This window comes from Musa acuminata, chromosome BXJ3-4, assembly GCF_036884655.1.
Source record: "Musa acuminata AAA Group cultivar baxijiao chromosome BXJ3-4, Cavendish_Baxijiao_AAA, whole genome shotgun sequence".
Taxonomy (NCBI): Eukaryota; Viridiplantae; Streptophyta; class Magnoliopsida; order Zingiberales; family Musaceae; genus Musa; species Musa acuminata.
Genome location: NC_088352.1, coordinates 28,571,389 through 28,597,754, shown reverse-complemented (window position 1 = coordinate 28,597,754; position 26,366 = coordinate 28,571,389). Strand labels below are relative to the sequence as shown.

General features: G+C 41.9%; 2 protein-coding genes across 4 annotated transcripts; both read left to right on the top strand.

Moving 5' to 3' along the window:
- Positions 1-748: 748 nt before the first annotated feature.
- LOC135584142 (histone acetyltransferase MCC1-like) lies at positions 749-15,059 on the top strand. Of its 3 annotated transcripts, none has more exons than XM_065149798.1 (6): positions 749-1,017; positions 12,220-12,437; positions 12,566-12,710; positions 12,792-12,891; positions 12,971-13,199; positions 14,732-15,059. In XM_065149798.1, the coding sequence occupies exons 2-6, from the start codon at positions 12,331-12,333 to the stop codon at positions 14,913-14,915; spliced, it is 765 nt and encodes a 254-aa protein (XP_065005870.1). In that variant the 5' UTR covers positions 749-1,017; positions 12,220-12,330; the 3' UTR covers positions 14,916-15,059. The 3 variants fall into 3 exon arrangements, with proteins under 3 accessions (XP_065005870.1, XP_065005868.1, XP_065005869.1); XM_065149796.1 differs by having other exon boundaries at positions 749-1,062; XM_065149797.1 differs by having other exon boundaries at positions 749-1,065.
- Positions 15,060-16,474: 1,415 nt separating this feature from the next.
- On the top strand, positions 16,475-23,766 carry LOC135635967 (ABC transporter B family member 2-like). Its single transcript, XM_065147453.1, has 12 exons — positions 16,475-17,048; positions 17,123-17,177; positions 17,282-17,457; positions 19,357-19,557; positions 19,664-19,923; positions 20,102-20,642; positions 20,738-21,120; positions 21,210-21,625; positions 21,719-21,960; positions 22,055-22,302; positions 22,443-22,855; positions 22,934-23,766. The coding sequence occupies exons 1-12, from the start codon at positions 16,800-16,802 to the stop codon at positions 23,470-23,472; spliced, it is 3,723 nt and encodes a 1,240-aa protein (XP_065003525.1). The 5' UTR covers positions 16,475-16,799; the 3' UTR covers positions 23,473-23,766.
- The last annotated feature ends 2,600 nt before the right edge of the window (positions 23,767-26,366 follow it).

Sequence of the window (26,366 nt, the reverse complement as noted above, 5' to 3'; positions counted from 1 at the left end):
AATAGATTTGTCCTTGAATTGATATTAATTCAAGTGTACCTGTAATTGAAGAAGAATTAGGTTTTTTTTTAAGTGTCAAATCAGATAAATTTTCTATCGATTTTTTATGTATATTTTAACTATTAATTTATGAGATTTCTCTTTCTACTCCGAAAGGTGCTCTCTCCTATTTCAAATGTTTCGAGTAATTTAGATATTTTGTAAAGGAACGAAGAACGAACGAGCAACAAACATTAAAGCGGGTAGAGGTATCAATTTATTTATTCTTTCTTTTTCTTCCCCCAAATTCATCAATTTTGTTTTTGTTTATTATCTTAGTTGTTGGTCTAAATAAAGATTCTTTAATTTCTTCTTCCATAACCTTTCATTTTTCTTCTTCGGCTATATATATATATATATTCATGTAAAGGAAGGAATAGACTAATTGTTTTTTTGAGAAGAATCATGGTCTTTTTTATTCATTTCCATTCAATCAATTTTTTTTTAATGAGTCTTAATATTTTTATCAATTTCGATAGTATTGGCCCTATCCTCAATTTCAATATAAATTTTAAGGTAAAAAAAAAAAAATCTATAATCAAAATTTTTTTTGAATGTCGATCGTTATATTTAGCAACACATATAACGAATTTTTAGGCCGTCATTAAAACCGGATAAACCGGGGTCTAAGCTGCCGTCCGCTTCGGTTTATTTTATGGTTCGTTTGTTTCAGAAAACCGGATTAAAACGGCTGACACCTATGAACCGGCATGTTTTTGACAGACCGCACACGGGCACACCTCGGTCTTCGTTCGTCTTTTCCATTGCCAGAACGGGGTAATCGATGGTCCTCTCGTCTCCGTGCCCTACCCGGCTACCGCCTTTCTCCGCCGCGTCGCCGCCCTCCTTTCTACCTCTCACTCAGCCGCTCTATCTCCCTCTCTAGCTGCCTCACGCCGTATGTCGACACCCTATCTCTATCGCTCGCTTCCTCATGCCCCAACTTCCGCCCTCTCCCGCCTCGATGGAAAGCTGCAGGTCGCGATGAGCTCTTGGCATTGAATTAGCTGAAGATGCAGAAAAGTGGTTCTTTTTCCTTTTTCTTTGTCCCTTTATTTATCTGTTGATTACAAATTCTTTTTCTTCGATCTTAGATACATCCCATCGTTAAATTTGTTTTTAACACTAAGTCAGCTGGTCAAGTTTGTTTCCTCCTGGTTTTAGTTGGTGTTAGAACTACTGCTTCTTTCTTAGTAGTTTTAATGCGATTTGTTGTTTGCTTTGCTAAAAGCTTCAACTGTCCACCATTTTATGTTTTAGTTTGGTTCTGTATTCTAGTATTTATTCAGATCTCTCTCTCATTGATTTGTATGTTACGTAATTATACTATGGCATCATGTAAGAATATTCTGTTGGAGAATGAACAGCCAATGAAATAAATATTTTTTCTAAAACGTTTTCAGTATTTTCTGGTATCGAAACTAAAATAAAAACAGTTTAGCATTTGTAGATATTTATTGTTTCTAATATTATATTGTATTATATATTTATTTATTTATATATTTTTATATTAGCCATGTGGTTCAATCAATTGACCCACCAGTCCAATCAATGACCCGATGACTTGAGGCTTCACCAAGTCAATCAAGAGTTTGGTTTTGATAATTATGGTTTTAGGTATTGATAGGCAATTGTTGCAGCCACAATAGATGATAGTGGTACGTGAACAATCATGATATCACCTAGACCTTATATTAGAACACTTTAAATAATCTAATCATTAATTACAAACAAAGAAATAGTCAACTGCAAAATAATTAATAGGTAGTTCCACACTATGGTAAAATCTGGAACATGTGGATGAATATTCATACTCATTTAATAATATATTAAATAAATACTAATAGTAGGTTTGTCTAAGTGATTAATGTGGTATTATTAATTTGTTATAGACCATAGTAATCAATAATATAGTGAGGGAACAATAAAAGTGTGTGTGACCCACTTCATGCTTATGGGGGATGCATATGCGACTACGTAAACATATTTGACTTGCTTATGAAGTCTCATATTTAACATATACAATAACACTTGCGAGACACACTACGTAAGTACATGGGTTTGGCATATGGGTACCACATATTTGGTATCATTACATTTTTTCAATTTTCCTGTTCAGAGTATTGATCATATGGGGTGATGGAGAACCATCTAGATTTATAAAGGATTTTAAAAGAGGATTTTCTAGGTAAAGAAATCAATAAAAATGTAATCGAGTAATTAACGTATAAACTCTAAGAGTTGTGTGGAAAAATGAAGAATTTTTGGTACCATGGGACTCTACTTTTGTATTAAGTGCACTCTCTTTTTCTTCTCAGCTGTGATAAGCTGTTTTAAGCTATTTAGGTATCCTATAAGTCACATTTTGGGTTTTCAAAAGGCATACAAATTCCCTAGAAGTCAAAGGAAGGTTACTCTTATGAATCATTGTCTTCATTGCTTGTACTAAGGCTCCTAAACCCTTATAAACAGTGGAGTTTGTCCGTGGATGAAACCAAGGTTCGCAATACCGTACCGTACCGATATTTCGACCTGGGCTCGATACTGGTACGGTATGGTATACCGAGCTGTCACGACCTTAGCTGGTTTTGCCTAAGACGTGCGGCACCCTCGCGCGTCCGTCCGCAAAGGTCAGCCTCCCCGAAGCCTCCCATTGTCCCTTAGGACCAACAAAAGAGAGAACGGGTTAAAGAGAACGCCTCAATCGGGATCCACAAGCAAACATGTCCGAAAAACACTTCATAGACAATGCAAATTACAAACAGACTTTACAAGCTCTGAATAGTTGCACAACAAAGGGTAAAATGGTCCATTACAGACCGAAAAGCTCTCGAACGTGTCCACATGACACAACCTTTATTTACAAGCCTAAAGAGGCCACCAACCCAACTAAAATGGGACTTATAAGCCTTCGGCCGCCCCTCTACCTGCTATACAAGGCATGAACATGCCAAAAGACAACGGACAGACATAAGCATTACATCCAACATCTTGTTTAGAAGTTTGTCCGTTACATTCTCCCCCACTTATCCCTTCGACGTCCTCGTCGAAGCCTTTGTGAACACTGCAACTCTTCGCCTTTGCTGAGTCTTCAATCTTCCGCTCCAGCTGCAATGCGCCTCCTGGCTCCCAGCTGCTCTACGCTGCTGTTTTTGAGTAGTCGACCCTTTAATCCACCATGCTGCTAAAACTCACCAATGACTCTGACTCTGTTGGGGGGGTTGGCTGAGTTGTGTTGATCCTTGTCGATTCTTGTGAATCCACCAAATGAAGGAAAAGACCATCTTTTCTGCGCCAGTCTCTCAAAATTTCCACATGCTGCTTGAACTGGGTGGATGCTTGTTGGAGCTTTAACGAGCATCGCCTCGCAAACTTCTGAAGTTTTGGGTCCTTCCTCCACAAAATTTGCTCATTGACTCTTCTTTCAGTTAGTTGTCACATCCAAGTAGGTTCGCATCACTTCCGCTTTCGATTGGCATTTCGTTGGGAAATGAAGCGGACGATCTACTCTCAGTAGCACTGATCACCGTTGGTGAGGATTTGACAACTATTGTCTTCCATTATCTTCGAAGGGTCTTTGAACTTGTGCAGAGCTCCTCTGCTGGATAGATAAGAGAACTGGGGTACTCGGTTTCGCCCATTCTCTTAAGAGTTGAGAAGGCAAAGGTTACTTTGACTTCGCCCGCCTCCTCGAGGTCGTACTTCATGCATCGAGCTGGTTACTAGTCTTCGCCTGCTCTTTGCTCACACTTCTGAAGCACTTGAAGTGTTTGCACTCCTTGCGTTGAGTTGGCTACTGTGATTCACCTTCTCAATGCCATCGAACTTTTGGAATGCGGGAAGTTTTCACCCCAACGTGGAGTAATTCTCTGATAGATGAGGTCGCCTTTGGGATTGTACCGTCTTCTCCATCAACCCTGCCGCCTACTCCACCGAGTAGCAAAGGTACAGCACCGCGTACTGCCTGCTTCGTTCCTTGGTCGTGCACTCTTGCTTGACCCGAAGTCCTTCACTTACGGCTATCTTGATGAGAAACTTATTGACACCGGTCTTACGAAGTTTCTTGGCCTCTGCCCTTCAGCCTTGTCTCGGTACTTGGAGATTGCCTCTGCATGCTCCACCTCCTCGGCCCCTTTTACGACCAAGCGCTCTCCCTCCATGAGAGCAAGGGATCAATGACTTGCACGGAAGTCCCGCCTCTGCGGTACCATGGCGCTGCCATGCCCATGGCCCTACTTTCCGTCGCCTCGCCTCTGTATCCCTTTTCTTCACAATCAGTAGAGATGTCTCCATGGCACTCCTCTGAGTCCACCTCCATTCTAACTGATGCTTGATTTTGGGTAGCTAAGTCCCTCTGGACTCGTCGTCGCTTCCTCGCCCCTTTCGACCCCCTGCTTCAACACCACTGTCACCTCCAAGCAGTCCGTTTGGTCGATGGAAAGACAGACTGCAACTCCCATGCATGGCCTCTGCCATCACGTTGTAGAGTTTGCAGCGATTCTGTTCTCCTTAGCTTCCTTGGTAGCAACGTTCGCTTACTCGACCTTGTCCTCTGACTTGTCGGGCTCCCTTAAGCGAATATGAGCTCTGGAGCAGTCCAACTCTCCAGCTGTTTCGATCATACTTCTGTATGATCAAGTCCCTCCCATGGAACTCATTGGTACTTGCATTCGAACTTTTCCCTTGGTGGAACACAGCCCCCATATGCTGACGACCAAGGCTTTCATCCGATACAAAATTCGATGCACGCCCGGAAGACCCGCCTCTGCGGTACCATGGCCTTCACTCCTTGAATCCATAGCCCTTCTTGTCGTCGTGTTGTTCACCGAAGTGGAGCTTCCAGTAGCTCCCGATCATACCTCCATATGATCTCATCCCTCACGGGACAGATTGTGTGTATCGCATTGCCACGAACTGTTCCACCACGATCCGCTGCACCATGTCGCCTCCTGGTGACATCTCCATTGCATTCTGATCCTTGTGGAATAAACTCGAATTGTGAACCCTCCATGTGTGGCCTCTGCCAATACATCGCAGGGTCCCTTCCACCTTCGATTTTGTTCGCTCCTTTGGCAATAGACCTTCATCCACCCACTCCTGGGTCACACCTAGATGAAGCACCGCTCTAGGACAGTCCGTCGCCTAGTAGCTCTCGAAGTCCACCGACTTCACTTGTAATCTGTGCACCATTGTCTGGATCCTGGGCCTCTGCCCCTACCAGCACAATCACCGCTGCGCACTGCTTCCTTCATAGCAACTTGAATGGCAACACTGTGGCATATTCTTCAAGAGTACCCGCCTTTGCGTCCTCTTGCCCCGTGCTAAGGCCTTCTGAACCCAACTTCGCCTCCGCAAGTTGAGTCGCCTTAGTTCCTCTATCAAATGCTCTTCCGAGTTAAGGTGCATGTGCCGCGAAGCTCCCTTCGTCTTTGGCACCATGCAAGATGAGTCCGCTCCGTCAGGATGAAGGACCCATGGAACAACATGATCCTTCCCTTGCCTCTGCAAGAGTTCATGTCTTTGACCTCTGTCTAAGGAAAGCACTGTGCTTCTGCTCCATGTTCCAACTTCTCTGCTGGCTCCCTTCGGGCGACTTGGGTACTTCGCCAAGTTACACCCAAGTTGCTCCGCTCCTCGTTTTTTTTGCATTGAGTCGATGGTGGCCCTCGCGCCCACCATTTCACGGGTCAGCCCTCCCTTGAGTCCGATCTCCATATCGACTCTAAGTGTGCCTTCATTTAAGTTGCTTCAGGTCGCTCCCCCACTTGATCTCGCAATGCATCCACCAATGCTTTCTCTCGAGCGAGATCAAGCGACAACTCCTCGCCGCTTGCTCGGTCCATCGAGCTTCGTGAAGTTGTTGTTTGTGAGTTCCATCTCCCATGATTCTCCCTCTGGAGAGCCGAGACTTATCCCTCCTGGATAACTGTCCCGTTGGAGCAACATCTCTCTTCGTTTTGGAGACCACCATCCCCTTGGACTACTCCGATCTGCTGAACAAACTGTTCATTGTTCTGCCTCTTGCAAACGCACTTGCTAGATTGTGCCTCCACGTCAATACAGCCACCACTGCACCCCTCAAGGCCTAGCAACATGCTGAACTCGTTGCACACTTCAGCCTTCTACGGACGTATCCTTCGCCTGCCGAAGAGAAAGTTTCAATGCTCCATGGCGCCGAGTCTCGGTCGCCTTGGGATGGCCACGAACATTCCATCGTCCGCATACAAGCCCATACATGAGTACCAAATTCTTCGAGTTAGCAATTCCCCTCACCTCTGTGAGCTTTGCATAACTCTTTTGGTCGTTGAGCAACTCATTCCACCTTGGATGGTCTCATTCTTGCCAAGCGCCTCGCTTGCCTAGAGCACCATCAAGTATAGTTGTCAACGTTGAGCCGTAGCTCAAACTCAGCTATCCCAACCTTTGTGCGCTCCGAATTCTTCCAAGCTTGCCTGTTCTCGTGGTGCCTCTTGCGCGAAGGGTTGGCCATTCCACTGAATGCCAATGTTAGATGCCCGCTCCTCTGAGCGACTCTTTTCCCTACATCTCCATGCCCGTTTTCCCTCAAACGATCGCGCGTGTGCTGACTGCCCTCAACGCAGCCCCGCTAGGTCCCCCACGTTTGCATGTCAAGTGTTTCTATGAGTGCTTGTCCCGCTCTGATACCATATTGTCACGACCTTAGCTGGTTTTGCCTAAGACGTGCGGCACCCTCGCGCGTCCGTCCGCAAAGGTCAGCCTCCCCGAAGCCTCCCATTGTCCCTTAGGACCAACAAAAGAGAGAACGGGTTAAAGAGAACGCCTCAATCGGGATCCACAAGCAAACATGTCCGAAAAACACTTCATAGACAATGCAAATTACAAACAGACTTTACAAGCTCTGAATAGTTGCACAACAAAGGGTAAAATGGTCCATTACAGATCGAAAAGCTCTCGAACGTGTCCACATGATACAACCTTTATTTACAAGCCTAAAGAGGCCACCAACCCAACTAAAATGGGACTTATAAGCCTTCGGCCGCCCCTCTACCTGCTATACAAGGCATGAACATGCCAAAAGACAACGGACAGACATAAGCATTACATCCAACATCTTGTTTAGAAGTTTGTCCGTTACAGAGCGGTACACCCAGGTGTACCGAGCACTGTAGCATTGCTACAGTGCTACAGTACTCTCGGACCCGTACCGGGCGGTACAGCTCGGTACGGCAGACCCAGGATGAAACAATTTAGATTTTGAACGAAAATGAATTGTATTTTCTCTCTTCTCGTCTCACTCTCCTCTCTAATATCACTCTTCTCTTTCTCTCTTCCTCTCTTTCTGTTCTACATCAATTGATATTAGAGCTTATCAAGAAACCTGCCCTGCACCCCATCAAGTCCCAACTAGCAGGAAAAGCTTTAATCAACAGTGAGGCTACTCACAGATCCTTGCATTGTCCCTATGGAATTGGTGGACCACTTAGCTCTTGAAGCCTGGTAATTTTTTGAAAACTTTTGCTAATATTTTTTGTCGAAAAAATTATATATTTTGTTAGAGGATGGTTTTCAACGCTTTTTCTCCCCTCATTTTCTCCTTTCTTTTCATTTATCGCCCTCGAGCTCTCTCTCTCTCTCTCTCTCCCCCTTTTAACTAACTTTAAAACCTTGAAAGTTGCCCCCTAATCCAAAAAGGTGAAAAAAAGTGAGAGAACAACTTGAATCACTATGCCTCTATCTTTTGCATTGCAGCAGTTAATAACATCATTATCAAAAAGCAATTTATCGATAGCATTAGAATCATGATTAGGCTGTCTAGGCGAAGTGAAAACAAATCCAATCTTGTTGATTCCCAAAGCCAACAAAGTAGGTAGACGACACCTTTAGGACTAAACTTATAGATCATGATACAATGTTGAATTGATTATCTGACCAAATGATCGATTCTCCATAATCTATAGCTTTAAATTAAGGAATTTTGCCTACTTCCTAAGCTTTACTGTGAACAAATCCTAAGTCTACCTATAGGGCACCTATTCACAACCATGCTCCAACAATTCTTGATGACTAAGTTGTTGACCTTAACGATGAATTCCTAGAACATGCTAAAAATCCCCCAACCCGAGTAATGGGCTAACAAGAACGGTTTGCTGACAATTTAGGAAACGAGCTAGAGGAGTCAAAGTGGATATGTTAGACTTTGATAGCCAATTTGACCCAATTGTGTTTGTTGAATGGTTAGATAGTTTGGAGGACTTCTCTGAGTGGTACAGAGTGATTGATATTGAAGGTGTGAGGTTTCCAAAATTGAAACAGTTAGGGTTTGCTAGGAAGCATTGGCAACATGCCCATTGTAGTTTTAAACGTCGTAGAGAACCTCCAATCACTCAATAGGAAGTGATGAAACAAAATCTTAAGGAAAAATATCTACCAACCTACTTTCAGAACTAACTAATTAAACGATTATTAAACCATAAGTAGTTAACTTCTAGTATGTTTGAATATTGGCTCGATTTGAAGAACTTTTGCTTAGGTGTGAAATCAAGAAGGACCAAATCATCATTGTTCGAAAGTTTGTTGATAGATTAAGGTTTGGCATCCAATGAGAAGCCCCCCTTAGTTTTTCTAACACCATGGAAGAAGCTTCTCGATGAGCCCATGAGATTGAGAATTACCTTAAACTCTAAGTCATCGAGTATTTTCTTAACCTTTTGATAATAAATTCATTTCCCAATCTACTCCGAGAAGTGACTCTATCAAGTCAAAAAACCCCCACTACTAGCAACACCCTTGGCCCAATCATGAATTGTCCAACTTGTTCGGTTCTTGATTTTCAAACTAATTTGCCTTCAATCCCATGTCACTTCTGTCATAATAGAAGTCACATTGTCTTTCAATATCCTCAATGTACCCTTACCCTAAAACAAGAATCAAAGGATCTACTGGAGGAAGTACACCAAGTATTTGAACCCGAAACCTAAATATGCACTAGAAATTAAAGATTCTAATGAATGGAAGATGACAAGTATCTTCCATACTTTTATCCGAAGCGGAGAGAGAATGGAAGATGAATGGAAGTATCGTTTTTTCAATCGCTAGTGGTTCTAATGAATGGAAGATAACAAGTATCTTCCATACTTTTATCCGAGTGGAGAGAGAATGTGCAAGTTGATTATAGATGGGGGTAACACTGTGAACATAGTTTTAAAATTTATTGTTAAAAAATTAAACCTTAAGGTAGAGTCACATCTGATGCCATATAAGGTAGCCTAGGTTGACAAAACCACTTGACCCGTGATTGAGAGGTGTCCAGTACCAATAAAAATGGGTGATTACTAAGATGAGATTTATTGTAACGTTCTACCAATGAACATTGCTCACATTCTTCTGGGTCGGTCTTGATTATATGATCTCGATGTTATCGATTATAAGAGAGAAAACACCTAAGCCTTTCAGTTCAAAGGTAAAAACATCATCCTGTGACTAGCAAAATCATCAGAAGAGGACAAATCAAGAACTTCTAAGTCCCTTCCATGAGCCCTAACTGCTAAGGACTGCACACTAGATCTCAAGCCTTTTGAAGTAGAGAACCTAGATAACAAGTTGTGTGTGCCCATCATCGCTAGAAAAATTCTTAGCCCTTACACTACTCTTGACCCAACTCTTGAGGTTAAATCTTTGTTAGATAAATTTTTTGATATCATATATATGTTATTGATTGCTTTTAAAAAATGAACCATTTTTCACATGTAACAAAATTGATGATGCTTCATATATTGCTAAATTGTCCTTTCGAGGAGTGGTTAAGTTACACGGTTTGCTCTCAACTATGGTGTACAATAAGATTGTGAAAAATGGTTAAGTTACACGGTTTGCCCTTAACCATGGTGCATGATAAGAATGTAAAATTTGTTAGTCAACTTTTGGAAAATTTTGTGGAAACTATTTGGCTCAATGTTGAAGTTCACTTCAGCCTTTCACCCCTAGACTGATGATCAAATCAAGGTTAGCTGTTCCTAGGAAAATCTTCTTAGATGTTTAGTTAGGAGAAAACTAAAAAACTGGGTCTTAATCTTATCCACGATAGAGTTTGCATATAATAACTCAGTCAATTGCTCCACTAGAAAAAACCTATTTGAAGTTGTCATCGCTTATACACCTTGCACACCCATTGACCTTGCACCCCTTTGACTTGACGATACTCCTTGCTCGCTCGTTGACTTTGCGCCCCTCCCACTTGACTATATTCCTTGCACACCCATTAACCTTGCACCCCTTCCATTTGACTATCATGTTTTAGAACCAACCCACTTCACTCAACATATTCATGATTTGCATGTTGAGATTCGACGTAAAATTACTAATGGAAGTTATAAATTTGCTGTTAATGCACATCATAGAAGTCAAGAGTTTCAAGTTGGTGATTGTCTTTATTCGCATTTGCCCTAAGAGATTCTAAAAAACTCATTCAAAAAGTTGTATGCTTGAGGCATTAGTCATTTCCCCATTATCAAAAAATTGGGTTCGAATACACATATTCTCGATTTGCTTTCTGACTTAAATATTAGTCTAATTTTTAATGTGGAGGGTTTAACTCCATATTATGGTGCTTTTGAGTCTCCTTCTATGTCTAACAGTCTTCCTGTAGGTGCCAATACTCTTAAAACACCAACTCTCCCACAATACAGGGATGATGTAGAGGCCATTCTTGATGATCACCTTGTTATGTTTGCCACTAGTGTCATTCAACATTTTCTTATCAAATGGCATGACCGTTCAACTTTTGATGCCACTTGGATTACTTTGGAAGAACTTACATGACTTTGCACTAGACTTATTAGATTAGTACCTTGCAGACCACTCTGTAGGATTGAGTTTGTTTTCATTGGGAGAGAATGATGGAGAATCATCTAGGTATATAAAGGACTTTAGAAGAGTTTATTCCATGCAAAGAAATCAACAAAAAGTCATAAATTAGTTAGTCTAGAAACTCTAAGAGTTGTGGAAAAATGAAGAGTTTTTGGTCTTTCTAGGTGTTAACCTTGGGATTATACTTTTTTATATTAAGTGAACTTTTTTTTTCTTATCAGCTGTAATAAGTTTTTAAAATCTATTTAGGGATTCTAGAAGTCACATTTTGTATTTTCAAAAAGCATACAAGTTTCCTGTAAGTCAAATAAAGGGAGTCTAAGAGATTACTCTTGGGAATCATTGTATTCATAGATTATATTAAGGCTCCTAAACTCTTATAAATAATGAAGCTTTTCATTGAATGAAACAGTTCAGAAATTGAATGAAAAAAATTGCATCCTTTGTCTTCTAGTCTTACTCTCCTCTCTAATCCCACTCTTCTCATTCCCTCTATTTCTCTTTCTGTTCTAATCATGGGGACCACGCAAGCATCGTGTGATGTGGTCATATGAGAGAATATGTGGATGTGGTATAGTTCACCTACATTGGGAAAAGACAAGTCGTCATTAATTCAACTGTAGGAGTTTGCCTACCAGAGGAATTTTCTGTAAAATGGTGTACTTTAATGGATCACCTCTGTCAATCAAATTAATCCTCTATGTATAGTGTTTTTTATTGATTTAATGTGTAAACAATAACTGGGATATGGACACTTAGATTCAGATTGCTCATTATACGAATGAGCATACATATAGTATCTATTTATGTTGAGAAATAAGGAATATCAGACATTAATTTTGTTAATATTGTTTGAAATTTAGAGTTGACAAGTTCAGTGGAGCTGCATGCAACCACCTTAGGAAGTTATTAGAATTTAGTCATGAACATGTGTTTATGGAAGGAAAGTTCATTTTGTAGTGAGTTTTGGCCAACATGATGTTGTATGTGAGGTAGAGCATTTTTCATCTCATAATGAAGTTATAATTCAAATTTATTTAGCCACTAACTAAGCCACTTTCAAATATACCATCAGATGTATGAGGTGTTGTCTAGGTATGCTTTGTAGCTTGTGTTGTTTATAGAAGCACGCATGGGTTTTTTGATCTTCATGGGTGATAGATATATACTTTTGGTAAACACTATTTATAATTTATGACCAATATCTTAACCAAATTGTGAGATAAGGCCTAAGGGTCTGAAAAGCATGATTATTTTTTCTTAGGAGGATATTTTTTTGGCCACTTTTTCTTAGGAGATTCAAATGATTTGATGATTTTCATACTCTTGCAGGGAGATAAAAAGATTCAACCTCATCAGTTAGATGTGGCATCAATGAAGTCGAGCTTTTTACTCTATTCTTCAATGTTCTCTCACTACCAGTGAATAATAGTGAAATTTCTAATGTTGGAACCAAGAGGTGCTCATCAACCAATTATCATATATAGGCCAATACTACCTTCTGATCTTGAAGTCCTTGAGGAGATCCATGTAGCTTTATTTCCTATAAGGTATCCCATTAATGTGTTATTGTGTTTAGTGTTTGATTTGTCAGAATAGCACTTCAGAAGAAATTTTGTTTACCTAAAGTCGTCATTGTGGTCATGGATATCAGGATAAATTTTCACAATGTTTGCAGGTATGAAAGAGACTTCTTCCTCAGTGTGGTGCAAGGACATGGAATAGTCTCTTGGGCTGCTGTTGATGTTAGCAGGTTGGATGGCGGCCGTGATAAACTAGTTGGATTCGTCACAACACGTCTTATGTCAGCAAGAGAAAGCGAGGTGTCTGAGATTAATGTTTATTTTCATTCCAGCACATGTTTCTCACAGTAACAATTGTATTGTTCTATGTTGGTCATGCAGATTTCAGATTTGCTTAGGTATAATGCTTCAAGGCAAGATCTAATGCTAGTCTATATCTTGACACTTGGTGTGGTGGAGAATTATAGAAACCATGGGATCGGTCAATACCTTGTCTAGCTTATTAATTGCTTTTATGCACCAGATAGTGTTTTATGCTAATCTCACTATGGCATTTGCAGCTACTTCGCTTGTTTGCGAGGTAATCAAATATGCTTCAAGCATCACAAATTGTAGAGCAGTGTATTTGCATGTCATTTCCTACAACTTGCCAGCCATACATTTCTATGAGAAGATGTCGTTTGCGTGCGTAAGACGGTTGCAGAAGTTTTATTACATTAATGGCCAGCATTATGATTCATATCTGTTTGTTTACTATGTGAATGGTGGCCATTCTCTCTGCTCTCCATTGTAAGTATATATCTCCGATAGGAAACATGGTGTGGTTTACTAATAGTTGTGTATTTTACATATATTCCTTTTACTAGTCATCTTGGTGATGCGATGTGTTCATCTATTGATTTGCATGTAAATAATATATAAATAATATATTTCTTTTACTCATTTGTTTTTACAACTACCAACGAGAAAAGCTTGCGTGAGTTCCCTTCTCTACGTTTTAATTTAAATCTGGGAAGTGATGCATGTTACTTGTATGTTAGATACCTTGGATCTTTTTTAGTCAAAATTTTTGTGCTTATTGTATGAGAAACATGCAAATTAAGCAGTAGAATTTGCTTTTTTTGTTTCCTTGGAGAAAGTTCCTTGCTTTTGTCTCATGATAACTTTGCATATTTACATATTTCACATGTCTCTGGTGTTGAATTACTTTGACCATCCTAGCCGTGATAATTATGCCTAAATGGGATCACTGAATATGCTTGAACTGCTAATTGACTCAGATACTGCTCTGTTTCCTGCTCCATACAAATTTTATGATAATTTAGCTGGTAGACATGTATTTGTTTTAAGAATTTGGGATTCTTAATTGGGGTCATTTGTGGCATTCGAAAGTCCAACTATATGTAAATATGGTGAAGAATTTAGTCATTGATTCCGTGAAAAAGTTTTATCAACTCTTCTGCATTTGCTAAATCTTTAGTGCATACTACTGGGCTATGAACTTGGAAACAACAGGTGCTTCTTGAGAAATCATTCATTCGGTTTATGACCTCTGATTAAGATACCTTTTTCTATTCATAACTAACTCCATTTGAGTTGCTGAAGTCTTATGAATGATAGTTTTTATTTATTTGGTAAAATTTACATTTTACTTTGCATGATGTTGCATCAATTATATCTCTTTTGAATCTCCCACTTAGATTCTTTACCCCAAAAATGAAAAGACACTTATCACAAAGTTCTAATACAACCTATGCCTTGTACACAACGAGAAGCATTTACCAACTTAGAACACAATGAGGAGCTTAGTCGTGTTTTAATAGTTAAACTGATTTTTACCATCCATCACTGCTTCATTGTACTAATTGGCACTGTGTTCCCATTTCCGTATCAAAATTAGTTATGAACCAGATATCATCATAATTATTCAACCATGAGACACATCAGATAGATCTTAAAATATGTTTCTTGTCATTGCTTATTTGAGGATGGCATCCTATCTCAATTAAATTAGTTCTTTTCTTACCCGTTAAGACTTTCGAATTTTGATCTTATTCTGGACATAGTTTTTTGAGAATATTAAAGAAAACCAAGTGATTGTTAGTGATTGAAATATACACACCATGAACGAATTAAATAGCGTTCAAATGTGAACATTGTATAAGAAACAACAAAAGTATTTGCCATGCCAACGTCCCAAAATGTGGAGGCTTTGAGAATTAATAACATGTGAATTACCTACCATATATTATAGATGTTCTTTTTTTGTCTGTCTCCCTTTTTCCATGTTCCTTTGATGATGAACCTGTTTTCTTGTGCAGAAACATTGTGGCAGCAGTGGCAGCTTACTTGAGAGACCTTTTTAAAGTGCTGGCTTCCAAGCTGTGGAGGAAACAAGAGAAGCATATTCCCAGATATCTCAAGTGTAAAGAAACAAGTAGCCTTCTGGTTGCTCAAAACAGAAGGATCCTTGGCGCCGATAATTCTGCGTGTCAGAGTGTATAGATAGCCATTTGAATCAACCGAGGATTTAAAAAGATTCACTTGATTTATATAACCTATAAACAATTAGACACATACCATCGAATTTGTTTTCTGTATATTGAAAATAAGCTTCCTCATTTAAGTTTTCACATGCCTTGTGGACCAGATGCTTGTTCTTTGTCGGATGGAGAGATTTAGAAACTTGGTTAATGCTAATGTGCATTAATTAGTAGTGTTTGTGCTCTTTAATACTTGTGATGAGGAATGAGCAATCTTCCCAAACCTATTATTATGGGTTGGAAGTGGTACCTTTGTGGTGGTGACTCGTGAGATAAAAGGGTATAAACCATGGCGACAGCTTGTCGTAAGATCAGTGCCATAACTTGGGGTCCTTTTTATTCGTCCTCTAAACAGAAGCCGAAGATACAAAAGCAGCTTCCGGCCTTCCCTGTGTGAAGGGAAAACGAAGCTGCCCCATGAGTTGGGTAGGTGGAGGAGTTTGTCTGCATTTAGGATGCAGTTAAGGCCTGCGGAGACAGGTAGTTGCACTAGCTGTACCTGATGGCTGATGCAATACCAGCCTAATTACCCCAACATCCACGGCTTACGGTTGGATGTCAGGATTGCAAAGCAAGTGACAGATTACTCTCTCTATCATGTCTATTAATTAAGGTAGAGAAGGAGTTCAGTGCACTTTTCTCTGTCATCCTTTATTGAAGCGAGGCCCACTGCAAATTAACGATTTCAATGCTTGCAAGTTTTAGATTCTGAGATGAAATATATATATAGTGACGTGTGCTCGGCTGTGGTCCTTCAGTTTGTTGATAGAGTGGATAATGGGGGAGGACTGTGATGGTGTTACCAAATCCAGTCGAGGTTAAAAAAAGCAGGCTGTCCAATGTCTACGAATCGATGCACGCGTCTTTTGCTGCTGTTGGAGATGCTTGCATGGCGTAGGCTTATCTACGTGTTATCCCTTTCTTTCCTGTATCATCCACCGTAGCTAAACAAAAATATTCATTGATTTCCAATTACTTGCAACGAATCTAATCAGGAACCCCTTTTCTACCTACAATTTAAGTAGAAATCCAGAATGATTGATGTCTAGAGTCTAATCCGAACGCAATGACAACTATTTGTAGTGTCACGTGGGACGACATTAAATCTCTCCCTCGTTCGCTCTCTGCAGTTAATGCCACGGCTCTGTGAGATCGAAGAAACCAATGTTCATCATCTCCCCAACCATCCGCTGCTCAACTGTCCTCGCTTCGGCATTTAATTAGTAAGCTGTAGAACAGTATCTCCGCAAACCAAAACGCGCAGCGGAGAAGAAGAGTCTCGATGAAGCTGTTCTCCCCCAATTAATCCAAATCCAAATCCAAAAGCCATGGCAACATCAAGACGTTGAGCACGGTTTTCATCCACATCCAGTCCGATTATTAATTGAATGATAGAACTGGGTTAGTAAGTTGGATGGTTTCAGCTATAGCTTGGACCAGATGAGATGTAGTAAAGTAGGAGTTTGGTGTGCATATATAATTCACCTACATTTCGCGACTTGAGCTGGACAAGCACGGCCTTCCTATGCACGGCCATCATACTTCACCTACATTTCTCGACTTGAGCTGGCCATGCACGGCCTTCGTATGCTTCGTGACATCTCATGACTCATAAAGTCGTAAGTAATCATATTTCCGAAATCATGGGTCAAGCCGGTTGTTTGGGCGCAGTAATGGCACAACCTTCCTCAATTGCCACCCCGACCACTGAACCCAAAAGCCTCCTCATAGCCTTCCCCCTCCGAGCTATGTAGCTTAGTACTGGCACAGCTCCTCCCTCGCGCCCCCCCCCCCCCCCCCCTTATTTCTCTCCTTTCCCTCTCCTCTCCCCCTCCCAGAAAAGAAGATGAACTCGGTGGTAGGCCCTGAGAGCAGCCATGAAGACGGGGCGAGCAAGGAGGTGCACAAGGTCCCCTTCCTCAAGCTCTTCGCCTTCGCCGACACATGGGACTACGTCCTCATGGCCCTCGGCTCCATCGGCGCCTGCGCGCACGGCGCGTCCGTGCCCGTCTTCTTCATCTTCTTCGGCAAGCTCATCAACATCATCGGGGTCGCCTTCCTCTTCCCCACCACGGTCTCACACCGGGTCGCCAAGGTACGCACGACTGCGCCCAGCTGCAAACGATACATGCAACATCTGGCCTGAGATCTCCGATCCTTTCACTGCAGTACTCGCTGGATTTCGTTTATCTGGGCATTGCCATATTGTTCTCCTCGTGGACCGGTAAGACGACAGAGAGAGAGAGAGAGAGAGAGAGAGAGAGAGATGGAAAGCTGGAAGGACCTTGGACCAAGCTTGACGATGATGAGCCTCTTGGTGTTTTGCAGAGGTGGCTTGTTGGATGCACACAGGAGAGAGACAGGCGGCGAAGATGAGGCTGGCTTACCTGCGTTCCATGTTAGATCAGGACATAGCGGTGTTTGATACGGAGGCTTCCACCGGAGAGGTGATTGCAGCCATTACAAGCGATATTATTGTGGTGCAGGATGCCATCTCCGAGAAGGTACGTACAATTTCCATGATTTGTTTTCATGTAATGTCCTCCATATACTCATGATAGTGTTTAGGTGAGATTGTTGAACGTTGAGGCTGGTGTTTAGTGGGCCATGAATGCATCTTTATTTCCTAAATATTTATATTTTGGTTATGGTGGCTTAGCCGCTTTATTATTATTATTATTATTATTATTATTATTATTATTATTATTATTATTATTATTATTATTATTATTATTATTATTTTGAGCAGATGCTTTTTCAAGAAAATAAAATAAAATCGAAGGAAACACCTCCCCATCTTGTAAATTAAATGGCGTGTTTCTTTCCTTGTGCGTGCCTGCCACAAATATTTCCTGTGCCTTGGAAATAAATTGGAGTTGTTGCACGCATTAATTGTGAAGGCAAGGAGAGAAACGTTCAAAATCACAAAGAAACCTCCTCAGAATTGATTGTGTGTTGTTTCGTATCGCAACTTAAGTCACGATTGGGAGGTAACATGGAACCTGAAACTTTAAGATGAGTCCTCTGCGAGCGACCATTACAAAAAACAATAGGAAGGTGAATTTTTTTTGTTTAATTTAATCTTAAATATATTTGTAATGTGACTGATTGCGACCATTATACAGAGTAGCATCATTAATTAAAATTTAAAAATATATTTTCCATTATTGACCTAATAATAAATATCTGCTAATCTCGGTGGTGTTGTTGTTGTTCTTCTTCTTCTCTAAAACTCATCTTAGTGACCTAATAAATATCTGCTAATCTCACTGTTCTTCTTCTACTTCTTCTTCTTCTTCTTTTGGCTACGCCTGCAAATCTTACTTTATAGAACTGTCCGAGTGCCTTCCGGGGGTAGGTTTGGTTCATAAATGCTATGCCACATTTGTGATTGACCGAGTAATGTGGGACATCACTTTCTTTGGAAAACCTGGTTGACATCAGAAACAAGACAGATTACATGGTTTGGTGAATGCTTCACCGATCAAATACTACATGTTGTGAATTTTAAAATTGGATATGGATATTATTTTACTTCTCTCGAGCGTTAGTTTCCTACATGTTAATAATCTAAATCTTATAGCTGCAGTCCTCCTTTTTCAAGTACTAGTCATCATCTATTCCGTAGTAGCAATTACATGCCGATAATCTAAACGGCTACCAACCTAATGCATTTGTTTTTTTTTACTGTAACGAAAGACAGCATATGAATCTTTCATCTCATCCTGTGACCTCCCTCTTCCCTTATTTAATGGCCGTGCCCCCAAGCTGAGCTGGAACGCTGGAGTCTGCTCTGTCTCAACGCAGAAATCAAGGTCATCGTACAGTGAGAGTGAGTGAGAGAGAGAGAGAGAGAGAGAGAGAGAGAGGGGGTGCAACTTGACTGTTGCGCATTAAGTTGCATCGCGGGAAAATGCTGCAGAAATAATTCTTCTACCTCCGCATGCCGTGGTGTTCGACGAGTCATGTTGCCATCATTTATTCTCATATGCACGAGACGCATTGTATCTTTCCTTGTTTCACTGCGGAACTCGAAGCCATCGAGTGTCATCAAATCTATGCTTGGCCTGTGAAGCTTTTATGGAAGGCTTGAATTGGGCTCAGGCGTAGGGAAAACCATCTCTCACCGTGAGAAGGGTTAATTAATTTGCATGATGGGGTATTTTAGCTGAAGCTGATAAAAATCCACAGTAGATTGGTCCTTTGTTCGGTCTGTTAGTTGTCTGGCCCAAAAAACAAAAAAACATGCTGAATTGCTTGTAAATTCTATGATACGTACTTGCATTAGATTGTGGATGATGCGGATTTTGATTCTTCGTGTACTGCGAATGCAAGCAAGGGCATATATGATTCCATGAATATTTTCGTTCCCGAATATGACTGACGTATGGCACCGCATGCAGGTGGGAAACTTCATGCACTACATCAGCAGATTCATCGCAGGATTTGCCATCGGCTTCGCTCGCGTCTGGCAGATCAGTCTGGTCACACTGTCCATCGTCCCGTTGATCGCCATTGCTGGTGGAATCTACGCCTACGTCGCCACTGGCCTAATTGCTCGAGTTCGGAAATCCTACGTCAAGGCCGGAGAAATAGCTGAGGAGGTCTCTGTTCTCCATTCTGAAACCATTAGATTCAGTACCATCTTTTCTTTTTCTTCTTCTTCTTCTTCTTCCTCTTAATGTGTGTTCAGTGCTTCTCTCGGGGTAGGTGATCGGCAATGTGCGCACCGTGCAAGCGTTTGTGGGGGAGGAGAAGGCGGTGAGGTCGTACAGAAGTGCGTTGATGAATACGTACGAGTATGGGAAGAAGGGTGGGTTAGCCAAGGGACTCGGCCTTGGTTCCATGCACTGCGTTCTCTTCCTCTCCTGGGCTCTCCTCGTCTGGTTCACCAGCATCGTCGTCCACAAGAAAATAGCAAACGGAGGAGAATCCTTCACCACCATGCTCAACGTCGTCATCGCTGGGCTGTAAGTCTCGTTCTCCTGTTCCAATGCTGATGTACCTCTCTTCTTCAGTGTCACGATGCTCTCTCTATTTTTCCCCATCTCTGGTTTCAGATTCTTCTCTATTTTTCCTCGTCTCTCGTCTTCAGTGTCACAATTTGTAGGTCGTCGTGATCTCACAGATAGATGCCTTGTTGTACAGGTCATTAGGCCAGGCAGCACCAAACATCTCCACGTTTCTGAGAGCAAGGACTGCCGCGTACTCCATCTTTGAGATGATCGAGAGAAACACGGTTAGCAGAACGAGTGCCAAGACGGGGCGGAAACTGGCCGGCGTGGACGGGCACATCAAGTTTGTCAATATTCGCTTCAGCTATCCATCACGTCCCGACGTCCTCATCTTTAATGGGCTGAATCTAGACATCCCGTCGGGAAAGATCGTTGCACTTGTTGGTGGAAGTGGGTCGGGGAAGAGCACGGTTATCTCGTTGATCGAGCGGTTCTACGAGCCCCAACGAGGCCATATCCTGTTGGATGGGCATGACATCAAGGATCTGGATCTCAAGTGGCTCCGGCAGCAAATCGGGTTGGTGAATCAGGAGCCTGCCCTCTTCGCAACAAGCATCCGAGAAAACATACTTTACGGGAAGGATGATGCCACCATCGACGAAATAGCGCAGTCTGCAAAGCTTTCTGAGGCCATTAATTTCATCAAACACCTGCCTGACCGATACGAGACGCAGGTGATTGATTCGGATGTTCGGTGTTGGAACTCAGCATCATAAGCGGCTCTCGGTACGTCTCGATCTTCTTATTAATGAATAACATGCTGTTGCAGGTGGGTGAGCGAGGAGTTCAACTATCAGGCGGGCAGAAGCAGCGCATCGCAATCTCAAGAGCCATCCTGAAGAACCCTTCGATCCTCCTCCTCGACGAGGCCACAAGTGCCCTCGACGCTGAGTCCGAGAAGAGCGTGCAAGAGGCGCTCGACAGGGTTATGATAGGCCGTACCACGGTGGTGGTGGCGCATCGATTGTCCACCATCAGGAATGCGGACATCATTGCGGTCGTGCAGGGCGGAAGGATCGTCGAGACGGGAACTCACGACCAGCTCATGTCTCATCCCACCAGTGCCTACGCTTCACTTGTGAAGCTCCAGGAGACTGCTCACCATCAGCGGCCATCGCCGGCGGAGGGCCCGAGCATCGGGCGACCGCTAAGGTGAACGAACATCCATCTATACTTCGGCTCGGACTATTTCTGTTCTGCTGATGCGCAGGATTCTGATTCGTTCCATCTGGTGATCTCAGCATCAAATACTCCAGAGAGCTGTCCGCAAAAAACACAAGCTTGGGGGCGAGCTTCAGGTCTGATAAGGACTCCGGCAGTCGTTATGCCCCTGAAGCAACCGATGTGGCAAAAGCGAAGCCTGTGTCTCTCAAGAAGTTGTATTCCATGGTCAGGCCTGATTGGATCTTTGGAGTCATTGGCACGTTAGGTGCCTTCGTTGCAGGTGCCCAGATGCCGCTCTTTGCGCTCGGAGTTACCCAGGCGCTTGTTTCCTATTACATGGTTTGGGAAACCACCCAGAGGGAGGTGAAGAAGATCGCACTGTTGTTCTGCGGTGGGGCCGTTCTCACTGTGTTCTTCCACGTCATCGAACACCTCAACTTTGGCATCATGGGCGAAAGGCTAACTCTTCGGGTGAGGGAAAGGATGTTTGGAGGTAAAGTCCTTGAACAGAACCAACCAGCTATAAAGAGTGTTGTGTTCCGTCTTCATCACTGCTTGAAATAACCTCTGCATTTCGCTCTGCTAGTGATCTTAAGGAACGAGATCGGTTGGTTCGACGACATGAGCAACACCAGCGCGATGTTGACGTCGCGCCTTGAGACGGATGCCACTCTGCTGCGGACCATCGTGGTGGATCGTTCCACAATCCTCCTGCAGAACATCGGAATGATCGTAACCTCCTTGATCATTGCCTTCATCTTGAATTGGCGAATAACTCTGGTGGTTCTGGCCACATACCCTTTGATGGTCAGTGGGCATATCAGTGAGGTACACCCACCTTTCCCTCGCATGCAGTCTTTGCCTGTTGTTGCGTAGGGTCAGCCGTTCTCTCCTTCTTCTTTTCATATGCGACGCACTGCAGAAGCTGTTCATGAGGGGGTATGGAGGAAACCTGAGCAAGACGTACCTGAAAGCAAACATGCTAGCTGCTGAGGCTGTGAGCAACATCCGAACGGTGGCCGCCTTCTGCTCGGAACAAAAAGTAATCGATCTCTACGTCGAGGAGCTCAGGGAACCGTCCAGGCGATCTTTCCGACGCGGGCAGACTGCGGGCATCTTCTACGGCGTCTCCCAGTGCTTCCTCTTCTCTTCGTACGGGCTTGCTTTGTGGTAACCAATGGATGCACTTTCTTCTTTTGTGATTCTTGTGCTTCACGTATAGCCTAATCTCGAATGAATTGCTACGATCTGTTTCAGCTATCAGAGGTTGTATGTTATAATGGTGACAGTGCAATCTATGATTTGTGCAGGTATGGCTCAGTCCTGATGGGCAAAGGGCTTGCCAGCTTCAAGTCGGTGATGAAATCATTCATGGTCCTCATAGTGACGGCGTTAGCCATGGGAGAAACGTTGGCTCTGGCTCCGGACATCATCAAAGGAAATCAAATGGCAGCATCGGTCTTCGAGGTGCTTGATAGAAGGACGGAGGTGCCGCCCGAGGTCGGGGAGGACGTTGGAAGGGTCGAGGGCGCTATCGAGATGAGAGGAGTAGAATTCTGTTATCCTTCAAGGCCGGATGTCTTAATCTTCAGAGGGTTCGATCTGAGAGTGACGGCTGGGAAGAGCATGGCGTTGGTGGGAATGAGCGGATCAGGCAAGAGCACGGTGTTGTCTCTGATACTACGATTTTATGATGCGACTGCTGGAAAAGTGATGATCGACGGTCTGCTTGTCTCCTCTTCCCAAGTACTTCTTCTTTCTTTTATTGGTCTTGATCTCTGTGAGTGAGTGTGGTTTGCAGGCAAAGATATAAGGAGACTGAGACTGAAGGAGCTCCGCAAGCACATCGGCATGGTTCAGCAAGAGCCCGTGCTCTTCGCCACAACCATCTACGACAACATCGTCTACGGCAAGGATGGTGCCACAGAAGCAGAGGTTGTGGAGGCTGCAAAGCTCGCGAACGCCCACTCCTTCATCAGTGCTCTCCCGGAGGGCTACTCGACCAAGGCAGGGGAGCGAGGGATCCAACTGTCGGGAGGCCAGAAGCAGCGGATCGCCATCGCCCGAGCCATCATAAAGAATCCTGCCATCTTGCTGCTCGATGAGGCCACCAGCGCGCTGGACGTGGAGTCGGAGCGCGTGGTCCAGCACGCGCTGGAGCGGGTCATGAGGAACCGCACCACCGTCATGGTGGCGCACAGGCTCTCCACCATTCACAACGCTGATGTCATCTCGGTGTTGCAGGACGGGAGAATCGTGGAACAGGGGAGCCACTCCACTCTGGTTGAGAACAGGAATGGTGCCTATTTCAAGTTGATCAGCTTGCAGCAAAAGCACTAGTAGAGGATGCAATGAAGCTGAAGAAGAGTAGGGGTCATTTTTGACGTCCCAATCTATGACATAAGAACACCGCATAGACGATATGCACCAGACTCTAACTGCCACTCACGAGCTCGTCTTGCTGGTATATAAGACTGAGCCCTACTTTGCCATATTAATCCTCGATGCAATTATCTTAATATCTGAAAATGGTTGATATTTAGTTATGATGATAATAATAGCCATACTGCAACTATTCTTTCCGACTGTTGTCAAACTATGCATTATGATGTCATTCAGCTCAAAGTTACTCAATTTGCTGATTTCTTTTTTCTGTATTTTGTGGTTGACAAAGCATAAATGTCAATGAACAGCATTAAGTATTTAACTGCTAATATGAGTTAGATGATCCAGCGTTTCTAATCATTCAGTGTGCATCTTAATTTAGTTGAGATCATGTGATCAGGGTTCGGATCTGTTGCATGACATTTGTGAAGCCTACAAGCAGCCCTCTAGCATATACCTTGTCAAGAAATAACGTATTGGCAATTGTATTAACAACTAGCTCCACAAAAAATTCATAAGCACGTTGGATCATGGAGACTGGTAGCACAAAGAAGAAGAAGAAGAAGAAGAAGAAGAAACAGGAACACCAATAATCTGCTGTCGTGATGATTCTGTGAAGAAAACAAGAGAGAAATATGAAAGAAAAGGCGAAGAAAATCGTTTGGATAACCAATATAACCACAGAAAAAGGAAATGCAAACACCAGGTTTTCTGCGCTTGTATCAAAAAGAAAGATGTAGAGAACATGCTGTAGTCACAAAGAAACATTGTAATAATGCCAATTCAAGAGAAGCAACTGAAGCAAATAAAAAAGAACAGGATAAGATCCATTTTGATTACCAAGATATATAATCAAAAGATAACAAAAATGCTGAGAGGTCTGATTGAAATTCTGAATGGCAGGTTTCTGCTGTTGTATCATTAGATAGCAGCTGCTGACAGAAAATAAAAAGAACAATCAAATTAACAGTATGTTTTACTGGAATTTACCAGATTCATGCCCAGAGTATGTGACCAGAAGTAGACACAACATGGCATATTTGTGCTGGTCAATGCAACATACTTGTGTCGTGGTATCCTGGGCTTGCCACATGCTAAAGCATACACGATATCTTGGTTTATGATCAGGCAATCACATATTACCCAGGCACTTTGCTGCCATACAAAAATGCCAACAAAGAGAAGAGGGAACAAAACATAGACATTAATTGTGTTTTATTAATAAAAGATATACTATAGGAATACAGAAATCCAGGATGCACTCACCCAAGGATGCAGAGATATCAACCTAGAATGAAAAGAAAGTACCGATACACAACAATAATCATTTAATGTGAAACATATATAAACCTACTCATTCTAATCATGAACAAAATTATTGATGACCACAAAAGTAAAAGCATTCAATGGATGTCAAGGCACATTCCATATCTACTAAATGAAGAAAGTAGAAAGACCAATCCAAACCCCCTTTAGAATGGTAGTGAACATAAATTTGGCTTCAGATTGACCACACTTTTCACTTTCACCATGATTTTCTATTGAAAGAATGATTTTGGTACTATAAAGGAGGAGGCTTATATAAACACCATAAGTTGTCACACGGCAACATTTCGTATGTTTCCACTTAAATTTCATATATTTCCTTGATTGCTCAAGGAAAAGGAAAAGAAAGTCAAATGGAATGCAAAAGTTAAAATTCAAATTGGTGGAAGATGATTACAAGGTCCGTTCGATGATTTCATCACTATATGGAAGTTCAAGATTGGTTGAAAAAAATCCACAAATAAATAAACCTATGTCAATCAAATATTGTGCTCAAAGGGCATATTATCTTTCAAAATACATTTGAAAGTTTATCATCCTGAAAAAAAAGTAGGTCAACAAACCTTGATTCAAGGGTTACAATTTTAAATTACAATTTTCTAAAGTAATGTTATTGTAGATTTGCATTTTGTGTGTATCTAATAAGGGAAGTGTATAGTTCCTCCTTGATTGAACAAATGAATGGATGAATAAAATCTTTTTTCCATAGTTTGTACGGTAGTATGAATGTGAGATACCAACAAATTTTGCACTGAAAGTAAGATTGAAGGAATACTAGTTTCTACCTTCTCCTCTCTCTCTCTCTCTCTCTCTCTCTCTCTCTCTATATATATATATATATATATATATATATACTTTTTCTAAGCTTTACACAAACAACCAAACCAAACTACTGAAAAGAAACAAATGGTTCAAACTTAGGGACCAACTAAAGCTCTTCGGGAAGGGTGCCATCATTGTCCACTATCAACCAAGAACTGGTATGCGGTTGAACTTGTTCTGCTTATATTTTCATAGTCGATATGGTTTTCCTATGAATCATATGTGTCCTATCAAAGTATTCTCATTATTTATCCTTTTCTTCTCTTTATCATTCATTTTAGTCCCAGTACCTTGAATCTTTGCATCCTCTAGTTTGTCGTATCTCACATTAGTGCTTCTATTTGTACTAGAAATAAAAAAATTTCAAAGCCAAGTAAAGTTTCTTTTTTAAAGTAGTGCCATTTGATATTTGTTCTCATATTCACTACATTATAATGTAAACGCACCAAATATGACTTAAAAACCCACCTATGACTTTCAATTTTTACAACCTTGGTTATGCAGATGTATTACAGCAAATGAAAACTTGTTTTCCTTCTCTTTCTCATCATTCCTTTAATTTTTTCTCTTCTCTAACATTTAGGACATGCATCATTATCATCTGCGGTCATTGCAGATGGAAGCAATGATCTATGGACCATGGAGCAGAGTGCCACCATTAGTGCTGCTTCTGTGATGGGGGGTTACTACAAGCAGAACAT

Excerpts from the sequence above, each read along its gene's own strand:
- LOC135635967 (XM_065147453.1), top strand. The coding sequence starts at position 16,800 with ATGAACTCGGTGGTAGGCCCTGAGAGCAGCCATGAAGACGGGGCGAGC. Across the intron at positions 19,924-20,101 it reads AACGTCGTCATCGCTGGGCT|GTCATTAGGCCAGGCAGCAC; the intron begins GTAAGTCTCGTT and ends CTTGTTGTACAG. Across the intron at positions 20,643-20,737 it reads CTGACCGATACGAGACGCAG|GTGGGTGAGCGAGGAGTTCA; the intron begins GTGATTGATTCG and ends ATGCTGTTGCAG.
- LOC135584142 (XM_065149798.1), top strand. The coding sequence starts at position 12,331 with ATGTTGGAACCAAGAGGTGCTCATCAACCAATTATCATATATAGGCCA. Across the intron at positions 12,892-12,970 it reads TTATAGAAACCATGGGATCG|CTACTTCGCTTGTTTGCGAG; the intron begins GTCAATACCTTG and ends TGGCATTTGCAG. Across the intron at positions 13,200-14,731 it reads CATTCTCTCTGCTCTCCATT|AAACATTGTGGCAGCAGTGG; the intron begins GTAAGTATATAT and ends TTTCTTGTGCAG.